Raw genomic sequence first — 13,359 nt, forward strand, 5'->3', positions numbered from 1 at the left:
GGGGGGGGGGGGGGGGGGGGGGGGGGGAGAAACGCGCATCATGTGTCTCACCGCATGCTGGAGAGACACTCCTGTTGAATCTCTGTGCTTCGTGCCCCCGGTCGAGTTCCGCCAGGGAGGGAAAGCGAAGGAACAACGTATCCCATCCTGATCAAAGTAAGGTTTAGGCCTAGATCCTCCATCCCCAGCCTGGTGCCACAGCTCCCATCGTTCCCGGCCACTGCAGGATTGCGCTTCCTTCTTGACAGCGCTGCACTTCCGCAGTCTGTGCAACTCGCTCATAGGAAGGACACGCTGGAAGGTCAGCTGCGTCCCCGGCCCCGCAGGGCCTCCGCGGTACCCCTGTTCCATTCCTTCGGCTGCCCTGACTGCCCCACAGGCGTTGAGAGAGGGAAGGACCCAAGGGGCCTGTCAGAGAGTTACTGGCCCCTCCAGAGCCAGCCCACACTATCCACAACAGCCTGCCGCAGAGGGAGAGCGGGGCGCTGGGGAAAAGACGGCTCGAGCAAGTGAGCCAAGGTGCACGCCCCATGCTCGCTGGCCAGCCTGTCCAGGGCAGCTTTCCCACTTGAGCAGCTGCGGCACTGAATTAGCACGGATTTGGGGGTGGAGGTCATCCCTGGCCCGCCTTGATACAGGTGCCAGGGTTCGACGAAGCACCTGCTCCCTTTTTTAACCCTTCGCAGGTGCCGTGATGGCTCCGGACGACAGCACGGAATGGCTGCTGCAGCTGCTGGCGGAAATCCAGCTGGAGCAGTTTTACGGCAAGATCCGAGACGAGCTCCACGTCACCCGCCCGGGCCACTTCGACTACGTCAAGCCGTCTGACCTCGACCGCATCGGCATGGGGCGCCCAGGTCGGGGGGGGGCAGCACGTGTGACAGCGGGGCAGGAGCGGGGGGGATCGCCCGACTGCGCAGGGAAGCCGAGAGGGGCTGCCGTGATTTGGCACGTGGGATTCCGCCATCCTGGAAGCAGAGCTTTCATTGAGGAAATCAGGCTGGAGGAACAGGGAGAAGGGGGCTTTCCGACGGGGGAGCCAAGCCCCCATGAGAAGCGCCGGAGGCTGAATGAATCCCACCCGCACTCCGTGGACAAATGTGGGCATATTTATTTTACAATATATGACTCCCTTTCCGAAACGCTGTCCGTGGGTGACAGAGGGAATCTGAGCTGCCTCTGCAAAAAGTTTCCACTGATTCCGTGAAAGAAACCCACATTGGTATCATGAACTCTGGTGAACGGTTTGGGGCGAGAAATCGGAGCGCTGGCATGTCATGAGCGGAACTGGCTGAAGCTGGGGGTCAGACTAGATGGCCCGGGAGACCCCTTCTGATGCGCTCTGTTTCTGTGTTTCCTTCCTCTCCTGCAGGGCAGAGGCGGTTGGAAGAGGCCCTGAAGCGCAGGAAGGCACAGGGGCAACGGCCGATGTCCTGGGTGTACAAGGGGGGTGTCCCCCCCCCCCACACACACACAATCAAACATCAAGCAGCAGCCACGCACACGTGTGGAGAAACCAGTGTGTGGAGCCCAGAAGTGTGGTTTTCTGGGCCACCGCCGGAGGGCGAGTAGCTCCTGGAGCCGGATTTGGGACTTTCGTTAGGACGAGGATGCGGTCCAGATGTTTTGCTCTTCTCCGATCTTCCCTTCCCTGCCCCACGCCCAGTGGACCTTCAGTGATTTCAGATGCTGCCTTTTGTTAGGACGTTCTGTTATTGTCAGATTATTCGATTTCTCATAACCAGGCGTTCTCTGGCGGTGCACAGCGCTTCAGGCACCCAGCCAGGCTTCAGCCAGGCCGGGCCCTGTTTAGCTTCCGGGATCAGGCAGGATCAGGCACTGCAGCCTATACAGAAGAGCGGTGTAGCTGATATTTTATTTATTTATGTATTTATTTGGGATTCTTGTATGCTGCCCCCTTTGCATAAGCCTCGGGGCGGCTTACGAAGGAGCGTTTACATCCGTATATGCCCAGCCGCCCCTTGAGATCGGCGGGAGAGGCCCTTCTCCGGGGACCCTCCGTGAAAGAAATTAGGAGGGCGAGTACCCGGAGCAGGGCTTTCTCTGCAGTGGCGCCCAATCTATGGAAGGCGCTCCCCAGAGAGGTCCGCCTGGCGCCGTTGTTATTTGTTTTTCGGCACCAGGCGAAGACTTTTTTATTTAAGCGGCATTTTAACTGTTAATATTATCAGATTTTATCTGGCCAGGGCAGCTTATTTTATATTGTATTTTTGTATTTTTAATCTAATGTTTATATTTTTTAATTTAAGATTATAATTATTTTAATTTATTGTTGTAAGCCGCCCTGAGGCTTCGGCGAATGGGGCGGCATAAACATGTTTTAATAAATAAATAAATAAATAAATAAAAACTAGAAACATCCAGGCAATAAGTTAAAACCAATAAATAAATTGGCAATTAATTAAAATAACGTTTAAATAAAAGGTCTTAGCCTGGCGCCGAAAAACAAATAACGACGGCGCCAGGCGGACCTCTCTGGGGAGCGCGTTCCATAACTGAGGGGCTCTTTTGTAAGTGATAAAACTGACCCTTTCCTTGTAGATGTTCACCGGGGGACACGGCCCAGAAAACGAAGAAACGGCCCCCCCGCAGCTGGCCTCGGCGTCCCAGCCCCCCCCACCGCCCCGGACGGAGGCAGACCTGCCCCTGAAGTGCCTCATCAGCGAGTGGGACCTGCGGAGTGGCGAGCGGCTAGGGGACGGCTGCTTTGGGGTCGTGCATCGTGCCGAGTGGAGCGCGCCGGGCGGGAGGGTGGTACGTGTGCCCCTCGGCCCCCCGGCTCTCCGCCCTGCAGGGGCCGGGGGGGGCGCTGTCTGCACCTGCGGGGCAGCCGGCCTGTCGCGGTGGGTCTTCCTGTCGGCACCGCCTGCGGGCCCTCCTGCCCTTCCTTTCTCCTTACCCACGTCCCTTCCCCAGCTTTCCGTGGCCGTGAAAACGCTGCGCTCGGAGGTGTCCGCCGACCCCGGGGCCCTGATCGATTTCCTCAATGAGGTCAACGTCATGTGCTGCCTGGACCACCCCAACCTCATCCGCCTCTACGGGGTGGTGCTCACCCAGCCCCTCAAAATGGTAAGGGCGGCCGCAGCTGGACCCCTGGGGCCCGTCCCCTCAGCGGGGCTGGGATAGAGGGGAGGAGCCAGGCCCCCGGGCACGGGAGAAGACGAGGGCAGCGGGACGGGGCCCCTTCCTGCTGACCGAGAGGGACGTGACGTGACGTGACGGTCATCCCCGCAAGTCTTGCTGGAGGCGGCCGCACGCGCACGCTTCCCCGGAAACGCGCACTGGCTCCCTCGAGCAGGCAGGCACCTGGCGCTTTCTCTGGGCAGGTGACGGAGCTGGCCCCGCTGGGCTCCCTGCACGACCGCCTCCGGCCGCCCTTCCCGCTGCACCAGCTCTGGAGCTACGCCCTCCAGGTGGCCCGGGGCATGGCCTACCTGGAGGCCAGGCGCTTCGTCCACCGCGACCTGGCCGCCCGCAACATCCTGCTGGCCTCGGAGGACCACGCCAAGATCGGCGACTTCGGCCTCATGCGGCCCCTCTCGAGCAAGAGCGACCGCTACATCATGTCGGCCCACCGGCGCATCCCCTTTGCTTGGTACGACGGGTTCAGGCGCCCTGTGGGGGGGGGGCCGGGCGGCTCCCAGCCCTCTTTGGGCTTCAAGCCCCTTTCCTCTGGGGTAGCGGCCCTTGCTCCTCACGCCCCTTCTTGGCACGAGGTCTGCTGCTCTGCGGCATGTTTGACGCAACCAGTCCCCACGCCCCGAGCTTTCAGGGGGTGGGGACTGCCCACCTTGGGGATCGCTGCCCTGGAGCATGAGAAGAGAAGGCTGGGCAGGGTCCTGGTGCATCCCATAAGAGCCCCCCCTGCCCACGCTCCTTGCCGGGCCCATCTCTTTCCCCCGGGCGGGCGGGCGGGCGGGCGCTTCCTGGCGTTGGCGTGTTTCCCCCCCACGCTGCCGGGGAGAAACGCTCCTCCTGCTCCGGACCTTCGCACGGCCAGAGCTTCCCTCTCCTCCAGGCCGGCCTCTTTGTCCCAGCTGTGTGGCTGCCAGACTTGCCCACCTCAGGAATGCGCCTCCTGGGAGCCTCTCCGAAATTGAATCCAGGCGCTGGGCCGCAAGGCGGCCCCACCCTGGATGGGAAGGCTCGGTTGTGCTTGGCCAAGGCCCAGAGCCCGTTCTCTCGAAAGCCTGTGGAATTGCAGCGCGATCCGATTCCCGCCGTGCTGCGGGGCGTGTGCGGGGGCCCCCCCCCTCCCTGCCAGCGAGCCTTGCAGACCCGCCGTGTGCATCCGGGGGCTGCCGCGAGGCTTGCTCCGAGATCCACGCGCAGCTGAGCCGTGTTTCCCTCCCGAAATCGAGCGGAAAGTTCCTTGGCCGACCCTCATGTATTCCCAGCCCCCGCCTGAGTGCCTCTCGGCCACCTGGTCCCCGCAGGTGTTGAGGCCAAGACGGAGGGCTGGGCCTTTGTACCAGGGCCCCGTTTTGGGTGGGGGGCCCTGTCCTCCTGGCCCCCAGATGTGTGGTGGTGAGGTGGCCGGCAGAGGAGCTCAGTTCGGCCCAAGACTCTCCAGCGGTCCAGGTGTCGCAAAGCTTGTTTAACTCTTCCCAGAGGCATCCCCCATGGCAGAAATATTTTTGGGGGGGTCCAGTTTGATCGAGCAACCTTGCTGAGGCTTCTGTGGGTTCCTTTGCGGAGGAGCCGAGTCCCTACAGCAAGACTCCTTTTGCTCGCCGGGCTGAACTCCTGCCGCCAGGAGCGTGGCTGAGCGGGGCGGAGAAGCGGCCAAACCCGGAGGAGCGTTGGGCACGGGAGCCCGTGGGGACGGTTCGCCTTCTCACCTGCCCTCCCTCCCCGCAGGTGCGCCCCGGAGAGCTTGCGCATGGGCGTCTTCACCAGCGCCTCGGATGTGTGGATGTTCGGCGTGACGCTCTGGGAGATGTTCTCCTACTGCGAGGAGCCCTGGATGGGCTGCTCGGGGAGGCAGGTGGGCCTCTGGATGGGGGTTTCTGTGTGGCTTCTAAGTCGGCCCTACCTGACCTGGGGCACCAAAGATGTGTGCTGCTGTCAGTCCCAGGATGATGGGACGCGAACTCCCACACCCTGTTGGCCCCAGTCTGAGGAAGGCTGTTTCTGCGCTCTGTGTGTGTGTGGGGGGGGGGGGGCGCAGAGCAAGCCACGAGGTGGATCTCGTGCTTCGGGCAGGTTTGCGGGGTTCGGACACACTGCAGCCCCCCGGCTCCCCCTGGCCTCGCCTGGGTTGGGCTGGCTGGGTTGGCTGCCAGCCGTCCCCCGGAAACGGTCAGTGCACGGCTTGCTTGGGGGGCCCCTGGAGAGTGCCAGCCCCAAGTGCCCCGGCTCCGGACCCCGTGGATGCGCCAGACTCTGCCGGGAGGGAAGGTGGGCTGGTTCCATTTGGATCTCCCTCAGAAACGAGGCACGTCTCCCACCCCGAGGTCGATTTCGGGGCAGTCCGGCTGAGGGGGCCACCGTCCCCAGGCAGGGCGACGCTGTAGCCGAGGGGGTCGCACGTGCGTTGTGCCTGTGCCGGTCCCGGGTTCAATCCGCAGGGACAGCTCCACTTTGGCACAGGCATGTGACCGAAGGCCCCCCTGCAGCTGGGACAGACTGGGGGGGACCATCCGCGGGCGCTCAGGTGCCATTGACTACGGCTCCCGTCATCCCTGTCCACGGGCCATGCTAGCCAGAGCCGAGGATGGGTGTTGTGGTCCCAAGCCTGCCGAGGAGACCCGTCGCACCCTCTCCTTCCCACAGATCATGCTCAAGATTGACCGAGAAGGCGGGCGGCTGGAGCGGCCGGATGACTGCCCGGGCGGCATCTACTCGCTGGCGCTGAGGTGCTGGGCCCACGGCCCCGAGGAGAGGCCCCGATTCTGCGAGGTGGTCACCCTGCTGCAGGAGGTAAGCGGGGGCGCGGGGGCGTGGACGGGCCCCCTGCAGCGCAGCCGCGAGGGTGTGCGGCTGGGCCAGCTCGCCTCTTCCAAAGGCCAGCACCTCCCGTTTCCCCCCCGGCGAAATTGGGGAGGAGGCCCCGGTCCCAGCAGGGGGTGGGGGTGCAGAGACGGCGTCCCGATCAGTGGGGGGCGCTCCTCTTTGACAAATCCCAAATTGTGCACCCATTGCGGGAAGCTGCCTGAGGGCCGCGGAAGCTGAGGGTGCGGGAAGGTGCTGCGTCCGCGCCTCACCTAGTCCCCGAGCCCCGGCGGGTTCCCTGCCCGGCGGCCCGGCCGGAGCCCCCTGGAACCGGGCAGGCAACGCGCTGTGCCCGGGGGCCGGCAGAGTGCCGAAGGGATGGGCCCACGGCCAGAAAACGCCAGCCGGGCTCGGGGTCAAGCCCTCCAGTCGGAGGAAAGGCTTTTCAGAGCAGGGTGAAAAACTGCAAAATCCAGGGAGGCGAACGATCTGTAGCCGGAGGAGGGCAAGGCTGGGTCCCGGGAACGGGGCGCGGCCATAGCGTGACCCGGGCCCCTCCTCAAACCTCCATCCTCAACCGCCGCCGGGCACGGCCTCCGCTCTGCCCGCCCACCTCTCTCCCGCTCAGCTCCGTCCGAAGGAAGTGAAGGCCTTCCGGGACCTGGCCGAGCCGGGCTGGCTGCAGGTGGAAGCCCACGATGCGATCACCCTTATCGAGGGCAGGTGAGTGGGGAGCCTGGAGGGCCCGCTTTGGCCCCAGGGGCCTCGGGGAACAGCCCCCCAGCCCCATCACTGGGACCGCATCAGCCCCTCTTCGTGTCCGAATTGGGCCTCTGTGTTATTCTTCGCATGCACTTGTCAAGGCTCTAGTCCTCAGGCTGTAGCGCTTCTTTCATCCCATGACTGCTGTTGCACAGTCAGCTGTGGCTGGCACTGCTTGGCTGCACTCTCATCTGGTCTCCACACTGCTTAGAGTAGCCTCCCTCAACCTGCACAAGCAGCTGGCTGGGGATCATGGGAGTTGCAGTCCAGCGCACCAGGCCTGAATCAGTTCAAGCAAGGCTGGAAAGGCGCCCTGTAGAATTATGGCCCTTCCATTCCTACCGCGCACGTGCGTGATGAGCAGAGGGGCAACGGCCCCACATCTGGGGTGCGGCAAAGACGCCAGCAGGGCCTTCCCTCAGAAACCTCCTCTTCCTGCTCCTGCCCAGCCCGGATTCACCCACCTGTCGAGGGCAGAACAAGCGGACGCTGAAGGTGGGCATCTTCCCGTCGTTCATCGTGGCCCCAGAGGGAGCCGCCCCCGCAGCTGGAGTCCCGCGGATCAGCCACCCCATCCGAAGCTCCTTCGTCCACCTGGGCCACGGCGACGTGGATCCGGAGCGTGCCTGGGGGGCCCCCGACCGGATGGAGGAGTACGTTCCGGGCTGGGGAGCGCTCTTGTCCAGCACACGCAGACGCGAGGGCGCGCACAGGCGCGCATGGACCCCGGGCCGGTCCGAGCACTGGCAGTGGGCCCGCGGCATGAGCCACGACCTCGCGCGGCTGCCCACGGCGCCCTCGTCGCCCACGGTCGCGCGGTTTCCCTCCTCCCCGCTCAGTCCTCCTGTGGCCGGCAAGTGCCCGCCCAGAGCGCGCCCAAGACGGGGCGGCATAGGAATTAAATAAATACATCTCCCATCAGCCGCAGCACCTGCCCTTCCAATCCCATGGTGCATTGCTCCTCGCCTGGGCCTCCCACCTCCTCCTCCCCGGTCAGCACAGGGGCCGGAGGTCTGGCGCAGGGGGCTGCCCCCGGGATATTTCTGCATTGTATTTCTCTCCCGCGTCGCTGCCCTTCCCGGGGGACCCCAGTGCCACGGAAGCCACAACCCGGGTTCAGACAGCCCAGTGACAACCCGCAAGGCGGAATCCGCCCCGGCTTGCCGTGCTGTCCGAACGCGGCCGCGGCACCTCCGGGCCGAGGACAAAGCCCCTTCCGATGCAGCCTCCCCCCAGCCTGAGATGCTCCAGATGTTTGCGTGGTGGCCCTCTGGATCCTGGACCGGCGACTATGCTAGCTGGGGATGATGGGGGTTGCCGGGCGGCAGGATGGGGGAAGCTGTTCCAGCCCCATTCCGGCAGTGGGAAGTGGGGCGTGAGGATGGGCCTTTGCAGGGCGATTCCTACCTGGAGGGAGGGGATTGTGAGGTCCCACTGGCTACGGGGCTGTGGGGGGGGGGGAAGTCGCCTGGCTTGGGGGTGTTTTGGGGGAAACGCGAACCCAGCTGGGCACCTTCCGTGATGAATCCTTATGCCATTCAGCTCCTTAATTCTAATTTAAGTCACTGCGGGCTCTGCTTTCTACCTCAGGAAGAAACCGAAGCCACAGGGGGGAAACGTCAAACCCGAGACTCGCCTCAAGGGGCAGCAGCTACTGCAGCTCTCACGTGAGTTGCTCCCGTGGCCGGCAGAGGGGGGGCTTGGGCCACGGAGCCCGTCCTTGGATGCCCTGTGCCAGCGCCGGGCACGCAGGTACCCCTCCCCGCCCACAAGGCCTTGCCCTCGCTCTTTCCCCCAGGCCTCTCCAAAAGCCTGGAGTCCATTTCGGAGTTCAGCGTCCTGCGCAACAGACCCAAGTTTCCGGCCCTCAAGATGGATCACCCCCGTGTGCCCGTCCAGCGGCGCTTCAGCGACCTCCCGGGGCCCTTCCCTGCAGCCCACCCACCAGAGCCTCGGCTTGCCAAGCCCGCACCCTGCCTCCCGAACCCGACGCTTCCCTCGTGGGCTCTGCCCAGGGCCGGCTGCCCTCCGGTGGCCGGAGACAAGGACCAGCGGCTGCCCAGGCCGGCCAGCAAAGGAGCGATGGCCCCGGCGCCCCCTGGCGGGCAGAGGCTGGCCCTGAGCGACATAGAGAAGAAGGTCAAGGAGGTCAGGATGCAAACGGGTCTGTGACTCCCAGTTCATCGAGGGCGAGGAGCGCTGGCCCAGTGGGCCCCCGTAGGGCCGGCGTTCCGGGTTCGGGGCTCCCGAGGGGCCAGCACACACGCACCCTCGTGCCCCTCCAGATGTGGTGGACTGCCACGCCCCTCGTTCCTGGCCCGGCACATCTGGAGGAGCACTGCGCTGGGGAGCCTGGAATGCTTTGACTAGCAGCAATGGCGCCCGAGGCCTCAGGCGGAGAAGGGCCTCCCACGCTACTGGCCAGCTGCGTTTATGGATTCCCCCCCCACCCCCTCAGCCAGAAAGTCTTATGGTCTTTCACATGAACAAGTCTTACGATCTGGAAAAGTCATAACATATGAGGAAAGAGGGGTGGGGAGGGAAGAGGAAAAATATTAAGTCGACTCATCTCCTGGCTATCGGGGTCAGAGCGGGCCCGGATGTCTCTTCTGCCTGCAGCTGTCTTTTCCTCCCTAGAGATCCCACGTGGGGGGGGGGGGGTCCTTGCTAGGCCTGGTCTGAGAGGCCCTGAGCCTCGACTCCACCTGGGGGCCCCAGTCCTGTTCCCCGGGGTGTGCTGGCCCACTGGTGCCAGTGGAAGCTTGTTGCCTCTGCTGAGCTCTTGTGCATTTCTTGGGGTTGCAGCTGGGCAGGGAAGGGTTGATGCTCACCTTCCCAGAAAAACCAGGCTCCCATTGCGTTGCTTTGGGATGAGCTGGGCAGGGAGCCAGCGAGGTGGAAGGATTCATTTGATCCGAGACCAGAGATTCATTTGATCCTGTGCCATTTCATAAGGACGCTAGAGCCGATCCGGCCGAAGCGACTTGGCCAGTGCCGGTTTTGCGCAGCCCACAGCCTGTGAGCCGGAGCCCCAGGCCTCCCCAGCGCCATGCAGCCCGCCCCCCCCCCCCCCCGATCGCCACGGCCCCTGCACCCCCTCTTTCTGCCTGCTTCCTGGGCAGCCTGTCCAACTTGCCCCCCTCCAGAGAACCTGGCGGGGGGGGGGGGGGCAGCCATGCAAAACACGCTCATAGGTGTGGAGATAATGGCAGAAGCCTCTTCTGGAGCAGCCCAGGGCGGAAGCCAAGCGATGCCTCGACTCGGGGCCGCCCCCTCCCTCCCCGATCAGACCCCTCCCCAATCCCCTTTAAGCCCCCTCTTGGGGGCCTTCTGCATGCAAGCCCTGCCTGGGGGCAGAATCGGGGCCCGTGGGGGAATGTCGCCCCCCCCCCGCACCCCTTACCTGCTGCCTCCTTCCCTCTGCCCGCCCAGGTGGAAGACCGGATCCACGGGGCCACGACGGAGGAGTGCCGGGAGGCCCTGCGGCTGAGCGGGTGGGATGCCCAGAAAGCTGTGCAGATGCTGAAGGTGCGAGACCCTCCCCCCACCAGGGCCTGCCGCTCGAGCCGTGGGCTTTGCGCAGGGCGGCCTCGCCTCCGAGGGCCTTCCCACAGGATGTCGGAGCCCCAGGGCAGAAGGAAGGCCCGGAGCAGCCCCCCAAAAAGACACCGGGGGGCATTCTCTTCCCTGTGCCTGGCGGTCCGTGCTCTGCCCGGCCTCAGCCAGGGCACTGGCTGGCTGGAGCACCCACCTGGGCCCCCGTTCCCTCGTCCAGGGCCGGTGGCCCCCCCGGGGGTCCCGCCCCAGGAGCGCCCTCCTGCGACCTCCCCCCTCTGCACCCACAGGTGGACCAGCTCTTCCACATCAGCTCCCACTCGCGGGAGGAGTGCCGGCACATCCTGGAGAAGCACCGCTGGAACCTGGCCATGGCCTCGCGCTACGTGCTCAGCCGGAAACTCCGCACCTGACTGGCGGGCCCCGCGCTCCTCGCAGCCCCCGTGCCGAGCAACACCCTCCCTGCACTGGTGGCCACCGCGAGGCGCCGGGATGCCCCCCTCCCCATCCACAGAAGGGGGCCTTTTGCAGAACGTTCCCACTGGGTGGTGCGGAGGCATCCAAGACTCCTGCCTGCGCGCCAACCACCCCCCCGCAAGGAAGTGCGCCTCTCAGGGTTACTTTGTTGTTGGTGGAGACTATCAAAGGTGCTAGTCCTCTTGGAGGCAAACTCGGGCTTGGGTTGCACACTTCTGGACTCAACAGGACTGAATTGTCTTCCATGCTGCAGGATGTTGTTTAACACTCCGACAAGGATGTGACTTGCCTAAAGGAGGTGGCTGGGAGACCGGGGGCTTCATCCAGGATTGCCTTCCACCCACCGGGGGGCTCTTCCCTGGACAGACCAGAGGCCCCCATGATGAATTTCGGCAGCACTCCTGTGGCTCGCTGTGTGAACGTCTCCCTTTCGCGAGATCTGCTTTCACGGAGCTTAGAGAAGTGCTTATTCCTTCTCGACCAAGCCTGCGCTTTTCGGCCACGTTCCTGAGCACATGCTCCAAACTCATCCAATTAAGTCGCTTCGCGTTTACCGCAAGCATCACGCCACGACGAGCTGAGCTGCACGGAGGGGCCGGCCGGCCGCTTCCTATCCATGGGATGGCATCCAATCCTAAAGGGAGAACCCAGCACGGGGAGGGGGGGGGTCACAGCGGTGGTGCAAAACTACAACTCCCAAAATGCACTTCGAGAGCGCAGCTGCAAAGCCTTGCTCTCTCCAGAAGCGGACCACGAGGAAGCAGCTGAAGGATTGCATGTTCGCCTGGGTGCGTGTCCCAACCCTTTGTGCGTCTGGGAGCGCATGTGGAGTGCGTGGTGTTACATTTGTACATACAGAATAAACTGACCTCGCAGCAGCATGCCCTGCAGTACTAACCCTTGTCTTGCACTTGCGTTCAGAAACAGAGCGCCACCTCGCCGCTCCGGTGCCAGAGCTCGAAAATGCGCCGAACGCGTCGAGCCGTGTGGCGTGGGGAGCATGCGCCGTGTGGGTGGGGGGAGCGAGCGCACGGGAGGCACGGCAGGAGTGCCGCGGGCTGCATCCGTGTTCAACGTTTTAGAGTACGTTTTCCCTGCCTTGCAGCGCTCGCACGGAGACACGGAGCTGGGCTGCTGGAGCCGGACTTCAACCGGCTGCACTCCAGCCGTGCTGGACCGCAGCTCCCAGAATCCTGCAGACCAATGCGGAGAAGGCCGTTCAGCACAACGGGGGGGGGGGGTGTCAGGCTGGGTACCGCTGGCTCAGGACCCGGCGCAGGCCTCCCCGGCAGCCCCCCTCTTCTCCTCGCTGCCTTCTGGGGTCCTGTCGGGCCACCCTGCCCTACCGCAACATTGGCCCTTACCGGGAAGCGGGATAGGCTGGTGCTGATCCAGCAAACATGAAAATGCGAGAGAGTCCAAAGCACAGGAAAGGCAGAAGAACCACCGAGCGACATACATTTATTCCCCGGTTTGCCACGGAGGAACAGGGCCGTGGGGGCAGCCCTCCACGGCCCACCCACTCCATGAACCATGTCAAGTTAATAAGACAACCATCGAAGGGCTTCGGGCACCACCGTCCGTTGGCCGATCTTCCCACGGTTTCTTCACATGCAACAGTCTAACTTTGGTCAGGGCGCAACTTGGTACCAGTTCCTTTATTCGGGCAGCTTGCTGCACTCTGTGAGCCCGGAAGTCTCCTTTCCTGCTGCTTCGGCAAGGACCAACCTCTGGCACCCCCCAGTTCTGTGGGACTACAACCCCCAGGGTCCTGGCGTTTTGGGGCCAACATTTCTGGAGGAAACCAACTTAGGAAGGCTGCATTAAAGGGCAGGGTTTTTTCTCCTCCCCGCCTTCTCTGCACTCAGCCCTTTGCAAGACAATATTAAGTATAAACATTTAAATATATAAAATGCACAGAACGCACGTAACAACACGACGTAAGCCTTTGGTTTCCTTGGCAAGCGGGAAGGGGAAACCTGCCCAAGGGATACGGAAGGGGCACCCCCTGCCCCAGTGGTTAAGGCAAAGGGGCTGATGAGCAGCCCGGCGCGCGGAGGCGGAGGGGGCCCTGGGGCGGGAGGGGCCGTCTGCAGGGATGCACCCCAGCTCTGGCAGGGAACCCCACACTGTGGAGAAGAGGGGTGCTTGGGCCATGTCCACCTTGCCAGCTCTCTCTCTCTCTCTCTCACACACACACACACGCACACACATACGGGGTTTGCTTCGCTGCCACCCACACGGGCCCGTTCACATCACGCCCCTGGTGCTTCCAAGTCCTCCCAGCCAGCGGGCGAGCGAGCGAGCGAGCCAAGTCGGCCCCCTCCGCCCACTGTGCCCTGCAGCTCGGCCCCAGGAAGCCGGCTCTCTGCTCTGCCCGTTGCTCACGCCCAGAGAAGCGCATGCAGGCCATCAGCCGCTCCACCTGGCCTTTGCCCCCCGTGGGAAAAGCCCGACGCCCAATCCCGGAAGGCCTCCACGGATCCAGACAAACAGCTCTCTTCCAGGCCAGCCCGGAACATCCCCTTGCCCAAGGAAGATCTGAAAGGCCCCAGACCGGCAGCCGTCCCTAACAACCCCGGCCAGGCCCCCTCGCAGCAGCTGGGGTAG

The 13,359-nt window shown here is 63.7% G+C and overlaps 1 protein-coding gene across 1 annotated transcript; it reads left to right on the forward strand.

Annotated features, from left to right (window-relative positions):
* Nucleotides 1–694: 694 nt before the first annotated feature.
* Nucleotides 695–10,694, forward strand: TNK1 (tyrosine kinase non receptor 1). Its single transcript, XM_044417127.1, has 13 exons — nucleotides 695–857; nucleotides 1,373–1,452; nucleotides 2,563–2,775; nucleotides 2,938–3,090; nucleotides 3,348–3,616; nucleotides 4,882–5,008; nucleotides 5,797–5,943; nucleotides 6,584–6,678; nucleotides 7,167–7,370; nucleotides 8,308–8,384; nucleotides 8,516–8,865; nucleotides 10,150–10,245; nucleotides 10,563–10,694. Exons 1-13 carry the CDS (start codon nucleotides 695–697, stop codon nucleotides 10,683–10,685), a joined length of 2,097 nt encoding a protein of 698 aa, XP_044273062.1. The 3' UTR covers nucleotides 10,686–10,694.
* Nucleotides 10,695–13,359: the final 2,665 nt, after the last annotated feature.

The sequence above is a fragment of the Varanus komodoensis genome, unplaced genomic scaffold (genome assembly GCF_004798865.1).
Source record: "Varanus komodoensis strain SLA01 unplaced genomic scaffold, ASM479886v1 scaffold87, whole genome shotgun sequence".
In the NCBI taxonomy this organism is placed as follows: domain Eukaryota; kingdom Metazoa; phylum Chordata; class Lepidosauria; order Squamata; family Varanidae; genus Varanus; species Varanus komodoensis.

Bases quoted from the DNA above. Each gene is read 5' to 3' on its own strand.
- TNK1 (XM_044417127.1), top strand. From the start codon at position 695: ATGGCTCCGGACGACAGCACGGAATGGCTGCTGCAGCTGCTGGCGGAA. The intron at 3,617-4,881 runs GTACGACGGGTT...CCCTCCCCGCAG, and splicing joins CGGCGCATCCCCTTTGCTTG to GTGCGCCCCGGAGAGCTTGC. The intron at 7,371-8,307 runs GTACGTTCCGGG...TTTCTACCTCAG, and splicing joins GCCCCCGACCGGATGGAGGA to GAAGAAACCGAAGCCACAGG.